The sequence below is a fragment of the Pezoporus wallicus genome, unplaced genomic scaffold, assembly GCF_028554395.1.
Source record: "Pezoporus wallicus isolate ANWC-B61680 ecotype Strahan unplaced genomic scaffold, APGP_CSIRO_Pwel_v1 contig_4161, whole genome shotgun sequence".
NCBI lineage: Eukaryota > Metazoa > Chordata > Aves > Psittaciformes > Psittacidae > Pezoporus > Pezoporus wallicus.
In genome coordinates this window covers 2,964,877-2,989,093 of record NW_026639584.1, presented here as the reverse complement: position 1 = coordinate 2,989,093, position 24,217 = coordinate 2,964,877, and the positions used below count along the sequence as shown (strand labels likewise).

Genomic DNA, 24,217 nt, shown 5'->3' with positions numbered 1-24,217 from the left:
TTGTATATACTCCTATTTACATTATGGATTTAACTTTCAAAACCAGCAGTGTAATAGAATTGACAGTATGTTCTATAATACTGCAGGGATTGCAAGTCCCATTGTGAAGTGATGGAAATTTAGAATCATTTCAAGAGATGGGAGGTGTCACAATACGACGACTGTTAAAGTATCTACATATACATTAAAGGGTCTGGCAGGAAGCTCAGGTTTCTGAAACCTGGAAAGCTTAGTCTGTTATTTTAAATGGCACATTAAATTTGTGTGACCAAGATATTAGTATTCAACACTACAAATTGAACCCATTATTTCTAATTTAAGAGTATATAGTAACAAATAAATTGCATTTATCATGCTTTTTATAGCCTAACTGCAGTCCATTCAATTCTCTTTGGTACTTTCACAGCCATTCTCTTGACTGTGGTACTGCGGATAGTTACCCTTTGGATTCATTTCCTAAGGCAACAGAGCTAAAGTGTCTCTCTCTGTTCCTCGCTGGTAATTTTTCAGCTGGCTCCCCAACAGGTTTTACAAAAGGTTGCTTGTCTTCAGCCATTCCATGTGTTTCAGGGGCTGGGGTGGAAAGCCGTACAGAGAGCAGCTCTGTCTGGAGCCCCGCTACAGTACAGGAAAAGGCTGTCGTGGGAGTTTAATGTTTACAAGGTGTCAAAAATCATCTTGACAGAAAGATCAGGAGTTCCCCAACCGCAAGAAAAGTTTTAATCAGATTTAGCAGGTTATTAGGAAATCCAAGCACAGGACAGATCAGCAATAGGGTTTGTGACTCGCAGACATCTACAGTTGTTGATTAACATGTGCTTATGGACACATCTTCCTCAGGAGCCAACTTCCCACCAAAAGAATGCAATGTTTTAACAACTTGTTACCTTCTGTTTCCTCTAAGCTACGAACAGACCTATAGCAATTAGATGTTTTACCTTGTCTTCAGGGATTTGGGCTGTATTGTTTCATGAAGGTATCAATGTGATTAGCCTTCCTGGCAAAAGAATTCTTGGCTTTTTTTCATTTCTCTTGAAGTATTCTGCAAAATTGTTCCTAAGTTTCCCTGAAATACCATAGGCACATTGCACAGAAGAAAAAATCTTTCTCCCTTCATCTCATAACCTCACGTCCAACATTTTTATGATACAGTAATATATTTCCATATGATACAGCAAATGCAGATTGTGAATTATAAATCTTCTTCTTTTAGCTTCATAATGTTGAAGCAGAACCAGAATATCTGAAAATTAAATGCATGCAATAGTCGCAGTGTCGTATTCCTGTGTGAGTTGTCTCAAACCTCAGCCTCTTTCCTTGTTTCTAACACATTGCAGAAGAATAATTAGTAACGGGGTTTGCTCAATCACTTTCCTTTAATATTTAGGATATTTACTGTAGTATTTTGTAACAATAGCATAATCATGAATCATAACAGTAATTATTCCTATCGTCAATATTAGAATTATTTCCTCGTAAACGCAAGTCCACAGTGAAATATTCAATCTATATTGAATTTTCTCTACCATAAAAGACAGTAGATGAGGACTACCGTAAAGTAGCTTAAGCCCATTTTTGTTATGTGGTAACTTGGTCATTTAGTCTTAGCATCTGTGCTGGTTTTGGCTGGGGTTTTGGCTGAACATGGGAAGCGAGGAGTGAATTCCTTGTTTTGCCTTGCTTGTGTGTGTGGGTTTTGCTTTCCCTATTGAACTGTCTTTATCTCAACCCACAAGTTTTCTCACTTTTCCAGTTCTTTCCCTCATCCTGTTGGGGTGAGTGAGTGAGTGGCTGCTTGGTGCTTAGTTACCAGCTGAGGTTAAAACACCACATTATCTATCTATGCAGTGCTAAAAACATGATGATAAAATAAGCAGAATAGTCCCTTGTCTATCTCCAGGTATTTATTTTGTTTCAAACTTTTTGAAGGTAAAAAAGTAGTTCATGCTATTTGCTAGTACCATGCAGAGAAAGGAGTTGGGTTTTTAATTTCTCTGGGCTTCTTTGGTTGAGTGCTGCTCCCAGGTATAATTTCTGTGTGATGAATGGAACTTTTTATTTAATTTTCCTTTACTTTTTTCTGTCCTTTGGAATTTGATGTGTGCCTCATACTGATGGTATAAACCTTAGTGCAATTCATATAAAATTCCTGTTAAAAAAAAATCATTCGCCTTTCCCAAAAAGAAAATGTAACTAGTGAGGAAGCCAGTGTGTATTTGCTCTGCTACTGTTTCTTTAAGACTGATGGAAATAAGGTTGCACCATTTTATGTAGTTTTGCTGCATTTTAACATCAGTCGCTAGCATGCAGCAGATCTCTCTGCCTCACAGACTTCAGCAGTATCACAGAGGTCATATTTTCCTGTGTATAAATTATTCATGAACAATTTCTCCAGTGCACTAGATAAACTTGCAGAGATCAGAATTCATGTTTCTCTTCTTCCTCTCATCTCTATAATCAGTCATATTCTAATAGGCAATGCAAAAAAACCCTCAAAACCTGTATTGATCTGTGTGCATTTGATGGAATAGATTGGTACAAAGTTATAATTAATATAAAGTCATTAGAGGGAAGTCCACAAAAGTAAAGAATAAATAAGTATGAACATTTTTGTTGCTGACTGGATGCCACTTGCTTATTTGACCACAAACGTGTTGTTACAGTGGGCTGAGGTATGTTGTACACATTAAGGACTGGGTTTCAGAGCTGAAATTAAACTGTCTGGTGGGTGAGGCAAGAAATTCTGCCCCTACAGCACCAGTGCAGAAAGAAATGACAGTAAAACACTTCAGAATTTCCAGTCCATATTCCAGCTTAGCCCGTTTCTTCAAATGGGATAATTCCCTTTCAGTCCTGCTGTCCGCTATGCTTCCTATCACATCCGTCAGTGGGTTTTGGAAAGATCTACAATAGTACAGAGGATCCTTATCTTGGAGATAGCCTTCATATGGTTCTTGTTACATGCCTCTGATCGATTCCTGTACTGGAGCAATTTCCCTGGTAAAAACTAAAAAAAAAAAGAAACCAGAACAGCACCATTATTTTAAGAGACGATTACAGACATGTGCTGTAATTCCAGGAATCAGCACATTATAGTCACCTTTCCCATTGGTCTGATTTAGCCAAAAAAACCCACCCTATTTCTGTGAAAATTCTTCTGGTAAAATCTGTAGCTGATGCCCTTGCATTTTGCAGCACCTGAGGATGCAGCGTGGGGCCTTTGGGCATTTGGGTGCTCTGTGTGTTGGCACCCGTGCAGAAGAGGTGCTCCCGATCCAGTGGTCTGCAGCTGCTCTCAGTTCATCAGCATCTGCTCACCTGATGGGTTGCAAGCCGATGCTATGGAGAGATTTTTGGAATGAGTTCACAGCCAAAGCTGCTCACAATGCCTTGAATATGATACAAAGGGACAAGTTTGTACCAGTGAAGAGATGATGTGGCTCTGCACAGCAGTAATCGTGTGTAACGATGGACAGTTACAGTGCAATTACTTGGCTGTTTGGGGTTTTTTTCATTGCATTCATTGCTGATCTTTGATCCCTGTGTCCTCTTTCCCAGGTCGTCCCATTCCACCTACATCCTCGTCTAGCCTTCTCCCATCTGCTCAGCTGCCCAGTTCTCATAATCCTCCACCAGTTAGCTGCCAGATGCCATTGCTAGACAGCAATACGTCCCATCAAATCATGGACACCAATCCTGATGAGGAGTTCTCTCCTAATTCATATCTGCTAAGAGCGTGTTCAGGGCCACAGCAGGCCTCCAGCAGTGGTAAGAAAATTGCAAACATATGGAGTTTGTCTGTGACATGTTTGTGCCAGTTTTATGCCTTATTGCAAATGTGTTCTTGCATCAGCACAAAATTGAGAACATCTATGGAAAAGGGCAAACAAAAACTTACAGTTTTATTGCAGTGAACATTTTTTGGAAACACCATACATCATTTATGTTTTTCCTTCATTTTACTGAAGAGAGCTTCTTAGTTTTCGGAGTGTTACAAGCAGCATAAAAAATATTACTGTATTCTTGTCTCATCAGAGGGATTTATTTTTCAAAGTAAGTTTCCAGCTCCTTGATGCGTCTTCTAAAAGTGAGGTTTACACAGAATGGTTCTTTGTTCTGCATAGGCTCTTGTAGGTGATGAGGTTCTATATCTAAAAATGTGTGCTGCTTCTGCCATTCTGTGTCTGTTCTTGTTTGAGAATCTGTCTGATTTTGTACTCCCAATGTCACATTTAACTAAAATACTGCTATTTTTCTGCAAATTACTTCTTGTCTTTCAGGCCACTATTTTAAAACATTTGCAGCTCTGCTTTCAGTCATCTGCAGTTTTCAGGGTTTTCTTTATTCCTTTTTTTTTTTTGTTAGTATTAACAGATGCTGACTTTTCTTTTTGACAGCCAAAAATCAAGGAATGAAGATGCAATCCCTTTTTAGAAATACAGGCAAAACAAAGGAAGGCCATTATAGCTCCTTCTGGTTTTGCCTTTTTTGTTGTTTGGGTTTTTTTAACATAGATGTCTGTTGTGCAGCTCCTGTCTATTTAACTAAACACTGTAAGTTTATATTTTATATGCACTTCCTGATCTGCTCAAGGTCACAGTTCTGGAGGTACTATGTGGTGTGGAACTTTTGGCCTCTGTGGGTGCATACAGTACACTCATATAGTGCCCTTTAAATGCGCTCGTGGTGGGAGGGTGAGACAATGAGCAGAAGTTGAAACATAAGATTCAGAGTGGATATAAGGTAAAACCTTTTCCCTAAGGATTGGGTTGGAACGGGTTGCTCAGAGAGCCTCTGCAGGCTCTGTCCTCAGAGGCTTTCATGAGCAGATTGGTTAAAATCCTGAGCTAGTTGATCTGACCTCAGAGCTGCCCTTGGCTTGGCAGGTGGCTGGAGTAGGGACCTCCTGGGGTTCCTTCCATCCTGAATTAGCCTTTAACCTGATCAGCCATTCAGGTGTGTTAAAATATAATTACACAAAGAAATAATAATTCAGGGATTGAGCATGCTTCTTTGCTACTACAGCGTAGAAGGTGGAAAATACGATTCCAGTTTTGAGGGGTTTTTTTTGAGAGGTTCAGGGGGATCTTGGGAGTAGCAGACCTCAAAATCTGTAATAGGCAACTCAGTAGAAACCATTGCGTGGGGGGAGGGAAGTGAATGTGATCTCTCTTTGATGAGACAGTATAGCTTCTGTAAAGCTTAGCCATTTAAGAGTTCTTTGAAGGAGTCAGCCATTCCTGAATGGGGGTGATCTAGTTAATAAAGGGTCTTTGTATTTTCAAATGGGTCTCAACAAAATCTGCTGCTCAACACCTTTAAGGGAAAAAAGGGAAAGAGGAAAGACCCCTTCACAATAAGCAGTTTGAAAGACAGTGAGTAGAAGCTGGAGCTCCCCAATGACTTTTCATGGGACATGAAGATACTTGGAGAAGATGGTGGGGTAAGAAAAGTACCTGATGGCAGTATGGTAAGGATGAGATCAGACTATAAAGAATTACAAGAGGACCTTTTGAGACCAAGTAACAGGGCAATAAAGTGGCAGAGGAAATTCAGGGCAGAGAAATGTAAAGTGATATTCACAGAAAAAGCAACTCTGGTTCACTACTGGTAATGGTGATGGGCTACTGCTAATCAGGAGTGAGTTTCTGGGGATGTGCATGCTTCATCTCAGAGCTCAGAACAGGTGAATGCTGACAAGAAAGGAATAAAGAACAAAAGAAATAACATTGCATAGAAGATGTGGTGGATCAAACAGTGTATAAGGGTTTAAAGGGGAAAGCGAAAAGTGAATGGGGGAGAGATGCAATAAGGGTTATGAAGTAGAAAAAAATCAAGGTCAAGGAATATGGACTAAAAAGGAGACTTGGAGGATACTTGAATACTTGGTACTTGGTGTTAATAGCTGCCATTGGAGGCTGGGTGAACCAGCATTGCTTTTCTCATGAAGCCAAATAAAGCAAGTCACAGTAAAACAATACTGCAAATCTGATGGAAGAGCTCTTTAGGTTTCATTTTAAAAATAGTCATTGTTTCTTTATAGCCTCAAAAGCTTTCTGTTTTGGACCTGTTGCAGTGGACTTGATCCAGTGAATCTTTTCGATAGGCTCAGATATGCTTTGATTTGTATATGAATGGCTGATTTGTTCATTCTATGTTTTAGCATTTTTCTCCCCCAAATGTCTCATTTTCTTCATTAATGAACAGTCATAATAAGTGACTTTTCAGGCTGTAAGAAACAGCCGTGGGGTGTCAGGGGATTTTTGTTGTTGTTTTTGGTTTGGGTTCTTATTTTTTGACCGTAGGCACATGCTTAATTGCTTGCTCACCACTGAGAGTGTTCTATAGCACAGGTTCTTCTAGACTTAATATATCCTGTGGAAAGTAATAAGTGGTTTCTAATGATGTCATTCTTTTCTGTAGTTCTCACGTGTTCTCATGTAGTTCTCTAATGTTTCCTTTCGAGAGCTTATAAGAAAACACCACAGATAGTGCCATATACCTTGACTTGGAAAAACTAACCTTTTTATGTGGTTCATTCATGTGGAAACTTAGCACCGTAGATCCAAGCATCTGGGAGACAGTAAATACATTTAAATATTTTGCGCTTGGTCTTGGGTTGAAAAGGAAGATTTGAAGATACTTAGATTTAAGATTCTAGATTCTCTAAACGAATCTATCACAGTTTCCAAAGTAGATGCTGAAGGTTAAATATTTGCAGAAGTCTCATACTGATTACATTATATAAGTGTCCTCTTATTTGTCTGATTGTACACTTAAGCTTGCTTCAACCTCAACAATTATAGGATAGCTCCACAACAGCTTGAAGATGAGTCTTCTTGGATATGAGGTGATAGTCATCCATCCACATGTACTGCCCTGTGCCCTTCACAAGAGCCATTCTTGGTACATCTGGAAAACTCATTTGCCTAAAAAAATTACCTAATCAAATCTTCCATCAAATGAGCAATCTATTGTTGATATTATGAAGGCCTTTAATCTACAATAAATCTTTGTTAGAACTCATCAGAGCTTCCACTTTGAGAGAAATGTGATTATAGCACTCTTAAAATGACATTACATCATTGGGGTGATTGGTTTATCATTTGGAGAAGCGACATCAATCATAACTAGCATAACCACACAGTAAATGAATTCAACCTTTCTACTGCAGAACAATGACACAATAATTGCTCAAAATCAGACTTAAAATGAAATCAGAAAATGCACTTTCTTTAAATATGATGTTAACCTAATGGAATATATTATCAAAAATCATGTTTGAGGAAAGTCTGTGTAATTAAAAATACGTGAAAATGTATTCCTTTTTTTCTCTCATTAGAACCTGATTTCAGTTGCAGAATCATTTTCTATGCAACAGATATTATGCTGGTTTTAATTGAACTCACATCACTTACATTCCTCTGCTTGTATTTCTTAATATAATATGCAGCACAATTATATGTGATGAAGGACAAGAGGTTTTTTAAATCTGGTGCACCTGCTGATAGTGTTTTGAAAAACACAAATATTATAGAAGGAAATGAGACTTTCATCCATGAGAAGCTAGTGGATTATATTTTTCCCTTCTAAAAGGTCAGTTCCTGTCACACCATTTTCTAGGATGGTTTCTTACAGCTAGAAGGAGGAATAGGTTTGTTTCTTCTTCCTGTGTTTTCTTCCTGGCAATATAAGGTGACTCATCTTGTTGGAATGCCATTTTAATGGTTTCGGTCATAATACAATGGGCTGTTTTTCAGTCTTACATAGGGGAAAAAAAGATAAGGAGTGTCGTTGCCAGCACCTTTGCCTTTACTTTTTTATATAAGATTTATTCCTATTAAACCAGATTTTGGAATCTTAACAGAAAAACTGTTTTCCAACCTGAGTAGAACACCTAGGATAAATCTACTTGCACAATAGTTTGCAATATAATAGAACCGTAACTGGATGCATTCCTCACCTTCAACCATTCTAAAAACTTAAAAAGTAGATGCAGAATGATCTTTGGAGTATTTATATTTTGGGAAAATTCTAAACTGCAGGTTAGATATTGTCATGATGCCCAAGAAGTTACTGGAGTTTAACTGGAAGGGGGATCATGCCTAGTTTTTCAGTGTTAACATGTCTTTTTGGCTCAGAGACAATAATCCAAAGCTCTGCTTCAGTGTAACAGTATTTGCCCACAGGGTAGTTTGGACACTGCTTAGAAGACAGGGCTTGCTTTGATTTTTTTTCCCGAGCACTTACTGGCAGTGAAGGGAACGCTTTCCCATGGTGATTCCAAGTCCATGGGCATTCATTCTCAATCCAGTCAGTATGGTGCCATCAAACTTGTCTTGCTCATATGCTTCATTGCAGGTAGTAGAAGTCTTGCCCCCCCACTCGCACAGAAAATTAGCATAGGATGGTTGATCAATATGTATTTTGAATTTTGCAGAAATTTTGGGTTTGGGTTTGTTGTTTCTTTGATTTTGATTTTTTTTTTTTCTCTTGGAAGTCCTGGTTCTAAACTGTTTAATTGGAATTGAAATCTTCCTCTCCTTGTCCGCATTACATTTCCGGTGGGAGAAGGGCTGTTGTTTTACTTTGGTGTTTGTTTATTGTGGTCCCTGTCCATGACTTCTGAGGTCATGTAGGGAGGAACAGTAACAGAAGGAAAAGTTTTGGTGTTCTCCGCCTTCGCTTTTGGTCCTGACTGCTGTATGCATTTGTTAGGATTTCAGCAGCCTCTCTTTCTGAAACCTCTTTCAGAATATTTCATTTCAGACTTTGCTAAGTTGTGCTTGGCTCAGCAACAGTTGAAATCAGTTAAGGTTCCGGGGTTGGTTTTTCTAAATTATTTTATATACTTTCTAATATCTATTAATCTTCTAATATCTGCCTCTGAAAGGCAGCCCTTTGTATACAGTTATGTTGAGGAACAGTGTTTTCTGTTCAATATGTTCAGAGGGAAATAGCAGAAGCTTCTTTTTTCCCATGACATTTTGCAACAATGCAAAAGAGAGTTGCAGATTGGTTTTTTGGATTTCTATTTCCAAATTAAGAGTAGATTAGGTATGTTTGTTTCTGGGACCATCGCTGTTGTTCTTACTGAGTATCTCAGTGCTGTAGGCTTTTTTTTTTTCCTACCTTGGCACCCATGGCTATTATGCACTGACCCAGAAGCAGAAGAAAGCAAAACTAGTTTGAAGGCTTCTATCCTTAATGCTTAATGTAGCTGAAGAGCATAAACCACCCTATATTTCTGCAAGACTTCTCTTCAGCAGGTGACAATGGCTAATAAAGATTCCTCTGTTACAGTAGATAAGACTGGATAGAAACTAAAACCCACAGGGTTTTAGTGCTTATGGTATCAAGACTTTGAGGTTTTAAGCAATAGTCTCTCTCTAAACATACTGTTTTAAACAGTGCATGTATTTAGCAGCAAGGTCTTTAAATAGAGTATTTTTTCCCCAATTTGTTTTTAATACTTAAATTCTCTGAATCCTTAATGGCCAGTCACATTCTAATTCTGTTGTATCTCTTGAGCACTAGGTCTAATTTTAGAGCTTTGGACTGGAATTAGAAATGGAGGGAACAGCACAAGCTATGTTTTCCCACTGAAACTGAAGGGTGTACTTTTTCAAAGCATTAGCTCCATGTTGCTGCAACTATTACTGGTATTATTTGATATATTGCTGTTAGTCTCTGTAGCTTATGTTGATGATGCCAACAGATGTCTGAATTTCAGCCAGAAGACATGATTCTAGATATTAAGATATTGCAGAAATGTTGTATTTATTAATTCATGAATTCATAATTGTAACAGACAAACAAATCTCAAACAGAAGGTTCCTTGGTAACAAGAATGGTAATGCATTACAAAAAGCTATAAAATTGAGAACAGATTCAAGTTCAGTTATTTCTGTATTTTTCTTAAGCTCAGCATGGTTTTGAGAGCTGGAGAGTTTTTTCTTAGCTGCTTTTACATCATTTTAGTTTAAGGCTTGGAAATATACTGAACTGGAAGCTTCTGTAGCAATAACAGCAGCTCAGCAAAGTAGCTGCAGTATTAACTTTCCATAGGTCTGTATCTCCAGCTGTTACTCTGCTGCGTTCTGATATCTACCATAATGGTTGGGAAACCGCTTAGTTACTACAGCCAATCAGGCCCTGCTATTTCTTATTCCCAATCCTTACTTTGTCTCCTAGCAGCTAGTTGTAGATCACTAACAAATGTCATACTTTGGAGACTTAAAGATTGGATGCTATTGCCCTATTAGATGTTGTGTCAAGAAATGGGTGTCCAGACTTGGTACCTTGCTGGAAAACTGGAAGGTGCTGGGGATGTAATGATTATAAGCAGAAAAGCTCTAAACCTGTTCTTGCTAATGCTCGCTGCTTCAGGTCGTGCTGAAAGTGTGGAAAGAATTTCTCAGGCTTTCTAATAGTTTTGTCTTTTGGTACAGTTTTTAATCTCTGTTTTCATTGGCAATGACATAATCCTAACAAATTCTGTAGGAGATTCAGCTGCTGTTTATATGGAAAAGCAACAGTTAGGAAACATTTCCTGTTTTTAACTGGGATTTGGGATTTCAACAGGAATTGGTAGCTGATTCAAAGTGAAGAGTCAAGCATACGTGAGCCATAAAAAATTGGGAACCTAAAATGTAGGATATATTTTTTTTCAGAATTATTTGCAGTATTTAAACACAGGAAGTTCTGTGGGTTTGTAGTAACAAAAAGTGTCAGAACTTCTTTCTTTCTCCCTATAAATCCAAGTGAGTGCTGTTACAAGCACTCGAAGGTGAGCAGACACCTTTCGTCTGAGTCAGTATATTTCGTCTTACGGATTTCCTGATTTTGACAAAACAAAGCCAAACATTTCTGCTGTATTTAAATGATAAATCATGCATTTATCTAATGCTTAATTATTATTCCTAGTTACAGAATTACTTGACTAGATTTACAGTTATAGAATACCTATTTCTAATATGCTTACAAATATTAGCATCTTATCAGCCAAATCTGTAAATATGTCATCTGTTAATCACATTAACATCTCTAGAAACTGAGTTTATCTTCATTCAAAGCACGATTCAATAAATAGAAGTCAAGATTATTTTTTTCCTTTAGAAGATGTTCAGTCATATCCTAAAAGCTACAGGACATGGGGAGCTCACCGCATCGCTGGAGAAACTATTGTGGTTATAACTCAGTGGTTATTAATTATTCTCATGGTCTCATGACTCTTTGCCTGACAGTTCTCCCATGCATGTCTTTCATATCCCTTCTAAACAGAAAGAAATCTGAACTCTGTCATTTTACTCCGAATATTTTTCTCTTTCTGTGTACCTGAAGCAGCCCTGTTGCCCTCTGGGAGTATGTACACTAAAAGGGTTTGCACATATAGCATCCGCTGAAAGTACAGCTCATCCAAGCAAAATACGCTGTCCTGTTACTTCCTAATCCAGCTCCTCAAGTGCATTAAACCATATTGTAAAAATGACTCCTTTGCTTGCATCACTGCATCTTTTGCTGGGTTTTGCTGATGCGTGCTTTTGTAGACCAGGACTTTGTTTTTCTTACAATTTCAACTTTATCAACCTTGTACAGCCACAGTTGCAGTGGAAATGTAATGGAAGTATGAGGCACTGGAATGGGTTGCCCAGGGAAGTTGTGACTGCTCCATCCCTGGCAGTGTTCAAGGCCAGGTTGGACGAAGCCTTGGGTGACATGACTTAGTGTGAGGTGTCCCTGCCTATGGCAGGGGGCTTGGAACTTGATGATCTTAAGGTCCTTTCCAACCCTAACTATTCTATGATTCTATGATTCTATTTCAGCTTGGTTCTGTCTGGGGCGGTGCATTTTACTTTCATCACGTCTGTCCTAATGTTGCCTGTGTATATAGCTGACACTATGCGACTCTAAAGATTCAGGAACCAAAGGAGTTTGCAAGTCTTGAACTGATCAGTTCCAGTTTGTTGGTTGTAATTCCTATGTTGTTTATAACAACTACGTACTAAAGCTCCAAATGAGGGGTTATTTTTTTCTCATATAAGCTAATCAAACGAACTATTGCCTTTTATTACATTACAAATACATGTCATTTATTTTCCTGATAGATTCTTACACAGAAAAGGCGAGGTCTTTGACTGTTTGTAAAAGTTAATTACTGGCCTGAGTAAATGCTTACTTTTTCTGATAACTTGGCATCAAGGCATAGAGGGAATCCTGTTCCCTTTTGTCAGCTCTCCAAATGTTTCCGCAGCTCAATATGTGGCATTCACACCTGAATGAAATTTCATCTCTTGCTCTGTTCCGTTTGTTTGGACTCTGTGTTTTCTTCCAGTCTGTAGCACTGCTGCACTTGCAGCCAGTTCCCTAGGTTGCTTTTATTGCAGTGACCTTTTCTATCTGCGTAGGGTGCTATTTGTCATTCAGCTCCTCTTCAGTCCCTGCCTCACCCCACCAAGGTATTGCCTTACATGTCACTCCTTTACAATAGTTCCTTTCAATTTAATGCATTTATGTTGGCTATCATAGGCCTGTTACAGTGTGATTTTCAGTAATTGAGCTTTTCCTCTCCTTTTATTCAGGTCAGGTCTAATGATTTGTGAAATAAATAAATAAATGCTTACATAGAAGCAGAAACATAACAGTATCTTTATGATTGCAGTGATAGCTGGTACTTATCTGGATCTAAAAAAAAAACAAACAACCAAAACCAAAACCCTAGTAAATCAAAAGGAAATAGTTATCATCAAAATGATAACTTAGTGGGGAAGTTGTATTATTTGGAGCAGACTCCTTGTCCTTGGTGCTCTGTTAATTCAGGAGCAATAACTAGAAATCTCTAGAAAATAAGAATGACCTTTTATAAATTATAAAAAGCAATGTGTAGGTTTAGAAGCCTGTATATACCAAAACCCTAAAAGCCAGGTACTCTTACTGTCCTGCTAGATCTTTCAAAACGTGCCAGAGGGGCACTGGCTTACCGTCAGCTGCAATGCCCTAGGAATTCCATTTGTAATAACAGAAAAGTTCAGTAACGTCTCAGGACTCCCTAAGAAAAAGATTTATGACCTTGCTATTTTGAAAGATCCTTCTTGGTGTTGAATCTCCAAACCTGGGGGACAGTTGTTAGTATATATTAAAATGGGAAGTCCCAACTGCAAATTTCACATGATTTGGGGAGATCTCAGAAATGCAGACTTTAATACTGCACACTGAATTAGTTGAATCTGTCACATATAGGCCATGGTAATTATTTTGGGGTTTACAAATCACTTTTTCTACTGGAATCAGTAGGAATTTTGCACACCAGACACCAGGCTAGCTCCTTAGCTATGTAACGAAGCATGAAATGTTCTGCCTAATGAAACAGTGTTTGAGCATCTTTGTTAATATTTGTTCTCACAAACAGGTGGATAAGTGTTTCACTTGACACAAATCTGTCAATTCTAGGGACTAACAAACATGAAAAGGTGTAAAATCTTTGTAAGTTTGTGAGCTCCAAGTTTCTGAAACATAATTTATGAAGTCAAGAGAAGGGAGTTTGGGGAGTTAGAGCTCAAGTGGTAAATGATAGCTTTGAATAATTCCATCAAGCGCTGAGAATGAGGATTGGGACTGGGATAGTTTGAAAGTACCTATAAATCCTTAGTGACCCTTCAGTACAGGTTTCATCAACCCCTGGCACCTTCATTTCCAGTGTAGCTGAAACGTTGCCATGAAAGCAAAAGGGAGTAACGTGAAGTCAAACTCCCCAAGAAAAGGTAGTTGGTAAGGCTTGTGTGGAATGAAAGAAGAAATTTGGACTTCTTCCATTTGTAAACTTGGTTAGACTACTACATTCTGAAGCAAAATGTGGCTTGTTGGAGGTTTTTCCCATTCTAAGTTTCAGCCTTTTTGCTTATCTACCTTTTCTCTTTCAATGTTGGCAAAAGAAAAAAAAAAAAAGATCCAAATCCTTAAAATGAAACATGGAAATATTTGCTTAAAAATCTTCCAACTGAAATGGTTCAGCATTTCAGAAATGAAATAATTATTGTTTCTGCATTTTCCAAATCTCTTCCCCTTTCTCCTCTATCTTTTTCAGATAAAGTGTAGCATAATTTAATTAGATATTCATGAATAGTTTATCTCTTTGTGGTCTGAAGCAGGCACTAGGCAGAAACCAGTTAAAGAATAGCTATTTATTCTAAAATCAAGGCATGGTAAAGCTGGTCAATTATACTTGTGAGAGCCCTGTGCAGCTGAAGAAGAGGTCCCGGAGAAAACCAGACTGCCTGAAGGAAAGGAGGAATTTCCAAGGCTGAGCTTCTGATCTGAGACTGACTTCAAAGCATGATGAGATTATGGATACTGATGTGTGTAAGGCTGAGAATTGGTGGTTCTGGTAATGCAGAATGGCTGGTGAGGGACTGTACTTATAAAACTAATCTGAGGAAACATCTCAAGAGACTGGCTAGAAACCACAATTTCATAAGTGTTATGTCAGCAGCTAAAGCCCAGTCCATCTGCACAGGTAGCACAGCCACTTCTGCCAAATCATCTACAGAAAAACATTGCATAATACAGACCACTAGAAGCTGTCATCAGAAGCACGTAGATGGCCACCAAATTTACTTCTTCCCTTGTTTTCCAGCCACAGACCAGTTCTTCTGAATTTTTCTTTTCTTTTTTATTGTCGACAGTTGGAAAGATTCCACGTTCTTGATTCCACATTCTAGATTCTTCAGTTCCTCTGAGGCCATGCCAGAAACATGCATTAGAAAGTCTTGTTTCGTTTTCTTTTTTTTGGAGCAATTTCCATTAATATCCTGTTGTCATAAAGCTACTGGTACAGTTTTACAGCTCTTTATCATGGAAGCTTTATTCTGGGAAGCTACAGCCATTGCTCATTGAGACCTAGAACCCCACCAGTCGTGGACTTTTCTGGGTAATACAGAAGTTACACTGTTCAGTCAAGTTTGGTTCAAATGATGGCAGCTTTTTAATGCTTAAATTTCTCTGAGAAAGTTGGTACTGGTGGATCCTGCTCGATAAGCAGCCTTTGCACTCAGTAGTTTCTTCATAGGATAGTAGTAGTCAGTTTGTAGAATAGTATTTCCTTCGTATGATAGTCAGATTCAATTTAAATTTCCAAATTCCCAAGGGGTTTGCAGGCCCAGATTCAGTTTCTGGATAGCTGGTCTGACATTTATTCCTTTAGGTGGTTGGGCTTTGCTAGGTTTTGAGGGTGAGGGGAGGATGCATGTGGTTTGGGGTTATGTTGTGGGTTTTATTCATTTGCTTAAATATATACATGAAATACTTTATTGTCTTTCTGGGAATCTTAATTTGGAGCTGTTTTTTAATAACCAATTCATTAGGTTCATTTGATTAACAAAAAAGTACATTGTCGTTGGTTCTTTTCAGGGATTAATGCTCTATCATGCTGAATTATATTAAAAGGATCTACAGAACTATTACCATTAGGTTTCACTCTATGCAAAAACTCTGCAGTTTAATTATTCCTAATTCCCAGAAAGTGCTCTCAGGTGGTTTTACGAGAAAGCAGCTAAAAAGTTTGAGAAGACTGTAGAGAAAATGTATCATTTCAGTTTGGTTTAGGCAGAGTGTTATTAAAGAACAGAAAAATAAAATGGAAATAAAGAGAAAAAAAGAGCGTTTTCTATTGTACAGTTTTTCTAAACGCCGCTTTTCCCAACACCAGAACCTCTCTGTATCTCTCCTGTTAGTCTTCCATCCAAGCAACTGTTAGACAAGCAAATAGAGGGCAAGTGCCATAGATGGGAAGCAGTTAGTACTTCCAAGGCAACACAACCATGAGAGCGGGATTCTCAGCTTGCCAGGCCACCAAGTACTTATAGAAATTGCCAAGTTCTGAAAGTACAGATGTATTTTCGTAAGAGTTGTTGCTTTCTCCACCTTCAAGTTGCACTTTGAAACCTACTGAAGACATGAGACATGGTTAATTTAATAGTATAATAGCAATATGTGAACACTGCTAAGTATTCCCATGAGTAAAATCACAGCAATGGAGAATGTTTGGAGCAGACATACAGCAAACTGCTTAAACCCAGAACAACCTGTGACACAAATCTGCCTGCTTTAACAGGCTTCATAAAACTAAACCCAAGGTATTTTCTTAGTGCTCCCCTAGCTGCTTTGTATTAATCTGTATTATTGGATGATAGTTAAAGGCTCTCTAAGGATTCCTTATTTGTACCCTATTCATCAAAATTCAGATAACGAAACCGTTCTCCTGCTCTTATTTGTTCTTAAATGTTGTTTGAGCCACTAACTCAATGCCTAATGCTACTTTTGGCACTTTTTCCTGTGGTGATCTCCATTTCACAACTACAGAATGTAAACCAGCAAAAGACAGTGCTCTGTAGCAGAATTTTCACTGCTAAGTGATCCATATCAGAATATGGATAGTTTTCATGTTGTCTGGATGTAAACCTTAGGATTTTTGCAGAAATATTTATGCCACAGTTCTTTAGCTGAAAGTGTTAAAATCTTACTTACAGGGTTTAAGAAAGAGTAGATAATCAAGCTTAAAATAGAAGTGATTTATTGGCTGGTCCACTGCAGACATTATATATTCAGTCAAGAGATAGAGACAGTAGTGTGAAGAAGTTTCTGAATTTAGAATCAAACTTGAGGTTCCTGCAATTCCATTTATCTCAGCTGAATCCTTTTCGTGAGACATTCGAGATTCAATATTGATAAAAATTAAATCACCAGGAAAAAAAATTAATTTCACAAAGATGAGACAAGTAAAAGAAATATAATGCTGTTGCTTTCAATGATAATAAAGGTAGGTTGCTTTTTCTGAGTACTAGAAGAGCTCCAAAAATACCATTGCTACTCGCTTTATGAGGATTTAAATATCAGTGGCTCAAAGCAACATATAGCTCTGCTGTGTCACTGTAGAAAATTGTTATGCCTCACATAGGCATTACTGGGCTAACCAATTCATGAGGAATTTGTATGGAATTAAAACTGCCTAGTAAAGATTTCAGGCAATAAAACTGCTTTTCCACTTGCGAACACAACACACATCTGATTAAAACAAACAAAAAAAAGAACATTGTGTAATGAAGCAAATTAAAATAGCAGTGGATTCCTAATTAAACTTGGAATATCCAAGTTTCTTTTGTGAGAGCAATGGAATTTCAAATGTGTGAAAATTACTCACACGTTTTGGAAGGGCATCTCTGCGTTCCAACATTACATTACCCAGCCTGTCACACAATGAAGTGTATATTTTGTATCCCCTGGGGATCTTAATGGAATACTGTGACAGCTGTCAGTAAAGCAAATATTACTGTGCAATGGAGAGAATGATCATTGTGAAGAACAGGGTAATCAATACCTTATGGTTACATGTTTCCCTGCTTCAGAAAACTGATCCAATAGACATGCTACATGTGGAGGGAATGAGTTAGCAATTAATAGGTACACAGAAATACTGTCTTTATTCCATAGATCTTCAAAAGCTTACAGCCCTTTTTAAGGTGATCATTACCTTAAGACTTTGACCAGCAATGTCATAGAAAAATTTGAAAGAGTTGGACAGAATTATTCCATAGAAAACAAAAAATGTGAAGCGCATCCTGTAGAATGGTTACTGTGTTAAAATGATCTCACTGTTGAATTTGCCATTTAAGAGTATGTGTGAAGATGAGTTGATTCTCAAATATGATCTCACATGTGGGCATGAGCTTAGGAAAAGAAAGCTATTTATTTTGAATATTTACTGCTTGTTTTTCATGAGGAAAATAATTCAATCTCTGTTTTTAAACCACTAGCCACTATTTATAACACCTTTGATAAACTATTTCAAGGTTATTGTAATATTTTGCTATTATTAATATTTCAGTAGTTATTATATAATAGGTATTTATGTTGCTAGATGTGTTTGGTTATTGCCCATATCCACCCTGGAGACCTATGTAGTTTATAGGTGATTTTCATATGGAACATGCACATAATCCCTGTGAGACATGCTTTCCTTCCCATTTGCTATACCTGTACCTCTACGGTATTCACTGGTGATACCCAGACGGGGAGTAAAATGCTCTGCTATGCAGTTTACTTGTCCTGTATTTTGTCAGTGCTCAGCAGATGGTGAAGACTGAATGTCTAAATTAATGGAAACAAAAATTGGATGAAAAATACTATGTCCAAAAAAATAAAGTCACATAAACTAAATATATACACACACACACACACACACACACAAATCCATTAATACAAGCCAAGAAATGATGGAAACGTGGGTGCTGAGTGAGACATTAGCGATAGCAGGACTTCGGGGCATTCTTAAGGATGATATTTTGTGTCAGATTTCTCAGGACTTGCAGCTGTCATTTAATCACTTAAATCAGCTTTTAGAGTTTCAAGAGGGTCAGAGGAGATAGTTACAGTTCATCTTGAAAACATGCTCATTGTTAGGTTACCAAATGAGGCTTTACTCTTAAAAAACATTACTCAATGCTATTGAATAAGCTGAGATTTGTAATTTTCAGATTTCTGCCTGAAATAATCTTTGGAGGAGTTCTGCTTTAATCTTATTTTGTTCCTTATTGAGGGGAGGAAGGAGTCATGTATCAGATATTTTTGTGCCAGAAATTGTGTGACATCTTCTGGATGTTTTGTTTCTGTTATCTGATGTTGGCTAGAAATTATATCTTACATTTGCTAATATAACCTTGAAATTCATTAGTGTGGTAGCTGGGAAGCGTACAGATGGTAGGGTTTGGCAAGCCAGCGTTTTTGGTAAAGGTCTTCTCTGTTTGAAGTCACTGATTTGATAGTTGATTTATTTATCACTGGTTCACTGTGGTTTAAATGAAAACTTAATTAGGTGAGCTTTGATTAAAATTCCATACGAATAATGTAAACGTTGGTAAATGGTAATTACTCTCTGAATTGCTAAAGTATTGCAAATGCTTAGAATGTCTCCTACTACCTGTCTGGCTGCTTTGTTTTAGCAGTTCCTTTCAGACTCCTCCACTGTGTTTCTCAGAGTGTACTCCTGTGTAATAACGTTGTGGTTTACCGCATGATAGAATGGCTTAGTTGCAAGCAGCCTCTTCAAAACCCAGGAGTGAACCTCAATTTGTAACAATTAGTTCTTAGAAATTTTAGGGGGGGAATATAGGGCTGAATTATAAAAGGTGTGGAGGGTGCATTTGTAAAGCATTGGAAGTTACCTCCAACGATCAATCTGAGTAAAATCCTTACACAGAGTGAGTACAACATAGTGGCATTTACATTTATAGCTAGCATTGACTGAACTTGTATCAACTGTAGATTATCTCTGTATGCGTTCATGTCCCCATACACGCATGTGTTATATAATGTGCATGCTGTGCATACACATTACTATCTGTATGAAAGAAAATGAAAGTGGAGAAATCAGTTACTTCGGTTTTTTTTTAAATTAGGAAGAGTCTGGGTATTTGAGAAATTCTTCTGGACGAAAGCAAGGAAAAGGGCATTATCTGTAATTAGAAATAATAATGTATAATTGGTTCATTTGCCATATTTCTACAGTTCTGATTTAGCTGAACAATGTGATCATTATGCCACCAGTTTTCAATAGAGGTGTCACAATGAAAAATAATTGCAATATTCCACAATATTAACTGTACCCTAATTGCAAAAGTTTTGAAATATAATTACCATGAAAGCTAATGCGACAGGGAACATTAAGCATAATTAGTGTATTTTAAAAAAGGGAAAAACTGTTAGAAGCTTGTTATTGTCTCATAAGGTAGCTTCAAATTAGCTGGATGCAGAGCACTTTCAGCGAGGTTTGCTATAATTTCCGTTATTAGCGCAGACTGCAATAAATTTATTTGACATAGCCCACACCTGCTAACCCTGCAGGAAGGGATTTCTGATGTGCACAGGTCCCAGGCTTCGTGCAGAATCTGTCACCATTTCCTGGGAGACAGCACTGGGTAAGATGGAGGTGTGGGTTGGTTGGGAGGGTTTTGCAGTCATTGGCTGGGCGGTCAGTTTGAAGGGGTCAGTCGTGCTGCACTGCTCAAATTGCACCACGTTTCAAGGAGTTTCTGCAAAGGCACACAAAGGTGCTGTAATGCAGCACTTCAAACAAAGCATTCCTTGCACACCAGCCCCATGCTCTGAGAAAACGTACTATCTATCTGCTTTAGAGAGCAAATCCCGGCTTTCACACAGAGCGTGGAAGCTCACCCGCATGATTAGAATTCATTTCTTTGAAGGAAAGGAAAGCAGTACATCACACCACTTGCATACTGGAAATGTTTCTGTGCCTGCAGAGCTGGGGATAGGATCCGGGCTGCAAGAAGCAGTGCTGATGTTCTGGAAGATCAATTTTTCAGTAAGAAACAGCTAAGAGATCTTCCTGTGGGTTTGGGTAATATTTTGCAGGTAGAAACTAATGTTTTTCTGGTTTTGCTGTACTTCAAAATTCCTGAAATGTGTTTTGGCATAGGCTAGATCCAAACATAAATATACAGAGGAATAGCATTGTTCAAGTATCATTACAGGGCATAGTTTTAAAAATCACTTACATTGCTTGGTCTTAAATTGCCATTAATCACTGAGGCTACTTTTTATCATCCCTGTTCGCTGTAATTGCAGATGTGTAACATTTATTTTGGAAGGAATTGCTGTTGTGCATTAGATAAGATTTTGGATTAGCTAATGCAACTCATTTTCCCCTGGAATCATCTCAGGAAAAGAAGGGCATCTTATGCTAACTTTTGGAAATGTAATTTCTGAAAATGTCATATTTTCAGTTTAATTCCTGCGATTTTTAATCTATCCAGTGTCTCTCTGGCAACAGCAAAAGCTCTAACATTGCTGCCAGGACAATTTAAGAAACTTTTAAGAAAGTTCCTTGGTTTTCTGCCTCAAAAGTAATTCTAATTTAATTCAAGCCCAGGGCAGAGCTTGTATCTGAGGAGGTAATGTTTAAATCTGAGGAAGGATGTTAAGGTATGGAAATCCAAATCATATGTACAGTGTGCATTATGGAAGTCAACCATTTGAAAGCAAGTAGGAAGAACAGGAACCTGTTCTTTCTTTCAAAAGGTAAACTGATCCATTTATTCGGCCTAACCCCACTTTCAGTGAATTTCTATTCTGCAAAAGTGAGGTGGGTTTTTTAAGTTCTGTTAAACTGTGGACATGGAAATCCCTTTATATAACCTTTCATGAGTTCTTCACTTATGTTTTGAAGTGTGACAGTCATTTGAAACCTGTGCAGATGTTGCTGAACAGCCGTTTGGTGTATATATATTACGTAGGTTATCAGATCTTACAAGAACACTTCCAGTTAGGAAGCAGCACTTCAGAGCCATTGAACTGAGGGGGGCAAGATCCAAGCAAGATGCGGGAATGTGTGATGCAACACTCCAGCCCCATGACCAGCACACAGAAAATCAAGTTAGATGATAGCAGGAATCATATTGTGTTCTCACATCCATTACACTTACATAAAGAGAACAGATTACAGACTGTTCAGTATTTTGCTTAAAGAAACTAAGTTTTAACACTTAAATTTGAATGCTTACATTGTCTGAAATGAAGAATGTGAGCTGTAATGTGTAGGGCTGGATAGCTTTATTTCCTCATTTAGTTGGATCTATCCCGGTTCATTTTATTAACATGACCCTTATGCTATTCCCCTCAGCATGCAGAAAGACAAACCCGATTCAAAGGGCAGGTTGGCACAGTTCCTGCTCCGCCCCTGCTCCTACCTGACCCGGAGCTGGGAGAGCGCAGCATGGAGATGCGTTCAGGTTAATCACTGGTGCTGACAAGCCTTTCTAGGTGCTGACAAGCAGCAAGCCTCAGATCCAGGTTTTTCCAAAAGGCCTCTGCTTCTCAGTGTCTCAGTAATGATGCCTACATTTGAGAGCCTTTTCTTTTGATTATTCACCAGTGCTGAGACTTACGGGCAAAATATTGCCTTCATTTGGCAGCACAAGTCAGCTCTGTCTTGGCTCAAAGTGAGCCGCTGTGAGCAGCCGCAGCTGAACATCCCCATCCCTCTAGGAAGAGGGCTGGCTGAGGTCACTTCTACAGAACACTGACACCTTTTGCTTGAAATGCATTAATGTTTCTGAAGTGCCTCGTTTTCATAAAAGTGATGTACAGCTTCCTGGTATTGTAAGTGCAACCTGCGTGTATCTCCTGCCAAAGTGCAGTACAACATTAGCCGAGTATCATGTTTGGTAAATGGAGAGAGTCTTTACAGTGACTTAAAGAGATTGCTGTAGCCAGCTGGGAAGGATTTCAAGTACAAAGGCTTTTTTGGTCTTAGATTAGTGTCTTATAAAAATACACATTATTATCCAACTCTTACTACTAAAATAGGTACTTTACAGATGCCATAAATCTTAATTGTCAATATCCTATTATTAAATAGGGACTCATATAGACAGAGAAATACTCTCTAATATTAATTTAGAATTTAAATATTGCCTATTTTAACAAACCAGACTATTCAGGAACTAGTAGAATTATAGAACACTTCAACTGTGTGTATACATGCTTGTGTCTGAATATACCATTGTGCCAGTAATTTTTTGTTCAATTGCAAAAATGCCTTAAGTCAATGGACTTGAAAAATATGTATGCTTTCAGTCATATGACCACTGACAAAAGTGTTTGTCCTTCAAAATGTGTTAAATTCATTTACTATGATTTTTATTAGAATATTTTTTTCTTCTTTCTCTTCCTTAAATCTAGGATTGAGATGCCTTCAAATGTTCTTTGGAGAGCTGCAGGAAACATTTGGTTTTGTTAATGATTTTCTTAAAAGCCTAGGTGTTCTGTAAATGGTACTTAATAGAGCAAGATGAAATAACAGTACATGTAATGAGTTATACATGATCTCTCATGCTATGTATTTTTCCATGCACCTCCATGTGACCTAAGAACTCCTTATTCCATTGCCTCTGACTTTGATAGAGCGTACAGATGTGGTCTGACAGTACGAGCTTGCCCATGGGCTGTGGATTCCTCTTGCCATCCCCACCATGTATCACCACTGGAACTCCAAAGAAATGGCTGATCCATGTAGATGATAGCAGGTACCAAATGGGAGCGATCACCTTTCCCAAGCAACTTAGGCTTCTGATTCATTTTTTAAGATCAAATCTAATGTATCTGTTCTTCTGAAAACAACTTTAAGCTATGTGTTTTGCAAGACTTGCATTGATTCATTATTTAATGCTTACTGTTAACTCCTTGGCTTAATTCCCATGTTATTTATTATATAAAACATTATTTCATCGGCTAGATTGAAACAGATGAGAGTGGAGAACAGAGCTCTGCAAATTTAAATATGTATTCAATATCCAAATCAAGCTTTAGATTTTCAGAAATTAATCTCCATTTAGGCTCCTATATGAAAAAGGATTTCTTTCTGGTTTTCTTGACTCTTAAACATGGATGCAGATACTCACGCATACAAAGAAGCATGTCAATACTGAAATGTGTAGATATCATTTTAAATAGATTGTATCTAGCATAGAAATTGGGCCTTATTACCACCACGGCAAACATTTGTTCTTACAGCTGTTCAGCATATCTAGGTATGCGACTTGCGTGTTCTTTCCCTTGAAATCGTCTTTGAAAGTGAACTTTTATCAATTGTGGTGCTAAGAGCTTGTATTTGCAAGAAGATTGCTTTGGTGGGTGCATAACCTTGATGGATGCAGTGCTGACAGGAATGCTCACAGCATTGTCGCCACCTTCCTGCATTCTCTATTGGTAGCATTTCTGGACAAAGTGAACAAAATGCTCAGATGTATATTTTATTCTTGATATGTTGGGGCAGGTTGTGGATTTTAACTCCCTATATTTCAGCTTGCTCAATGGTTTGGAACAAAAGAACTAGCTGGAAGGGAAAAAATCACATTAGATCTGAGTCAGTCACACACACCTGCTGTTCCCTACGAAACCTTTATATGGTCGCTGGGGATATCCTTGTTTTCAGTTCCCTGAGGAATTACAGATGTGTCTCTACTATCTGTAGTAAGCCAAAAATTAGACATTGGAATCCTCTTCACTCTCCCCCTTCTTTTGTCCCTTTGCTGCCTAGTTGACATTGAGAGGGTATTAAAATAAGGTGCCAAGGCCAGCTTCCTTTGCTCTCTTTGCTGAGCAGTGATGGTACCTTCATTAATTAGCATGAGAATTAGTTTACTCATAG

At 38.0% G+C, this 24,217-nt stretch overlaps 1 protein-coding gene across 6 annotated transcripts in view; it reads left to right on the top strand.

Moving 5' to 3' along the window:
* Nucleotides 1-24,217, top strand: part of TENM2 (teneurin transmembrane protein 2) — a 679,035-nt gene that overhangs the window by 441,193 nt on the left and 213,625 nt on the right. For 4 of the 6 annotated variants that reach the window (XM_057415147.1, XM_057415146.1, XM_057415150.1 and 1 more), the window contains one exon: nucleotides 3,559-3,768. The exons of the other annotated variants lie outside the window; for them this stretch is intronic. In XM_057415147.1, the coding sequence (XP_057271130.1) occupies nucleotides 3,559-3,768 (210 nt within the window). The remainder of the gene's footprint in view (nucleotides 1-3,558; nucleotides 3,769-24,217) is intronic. 6 annotated transcript variants of the gene reach the window in all.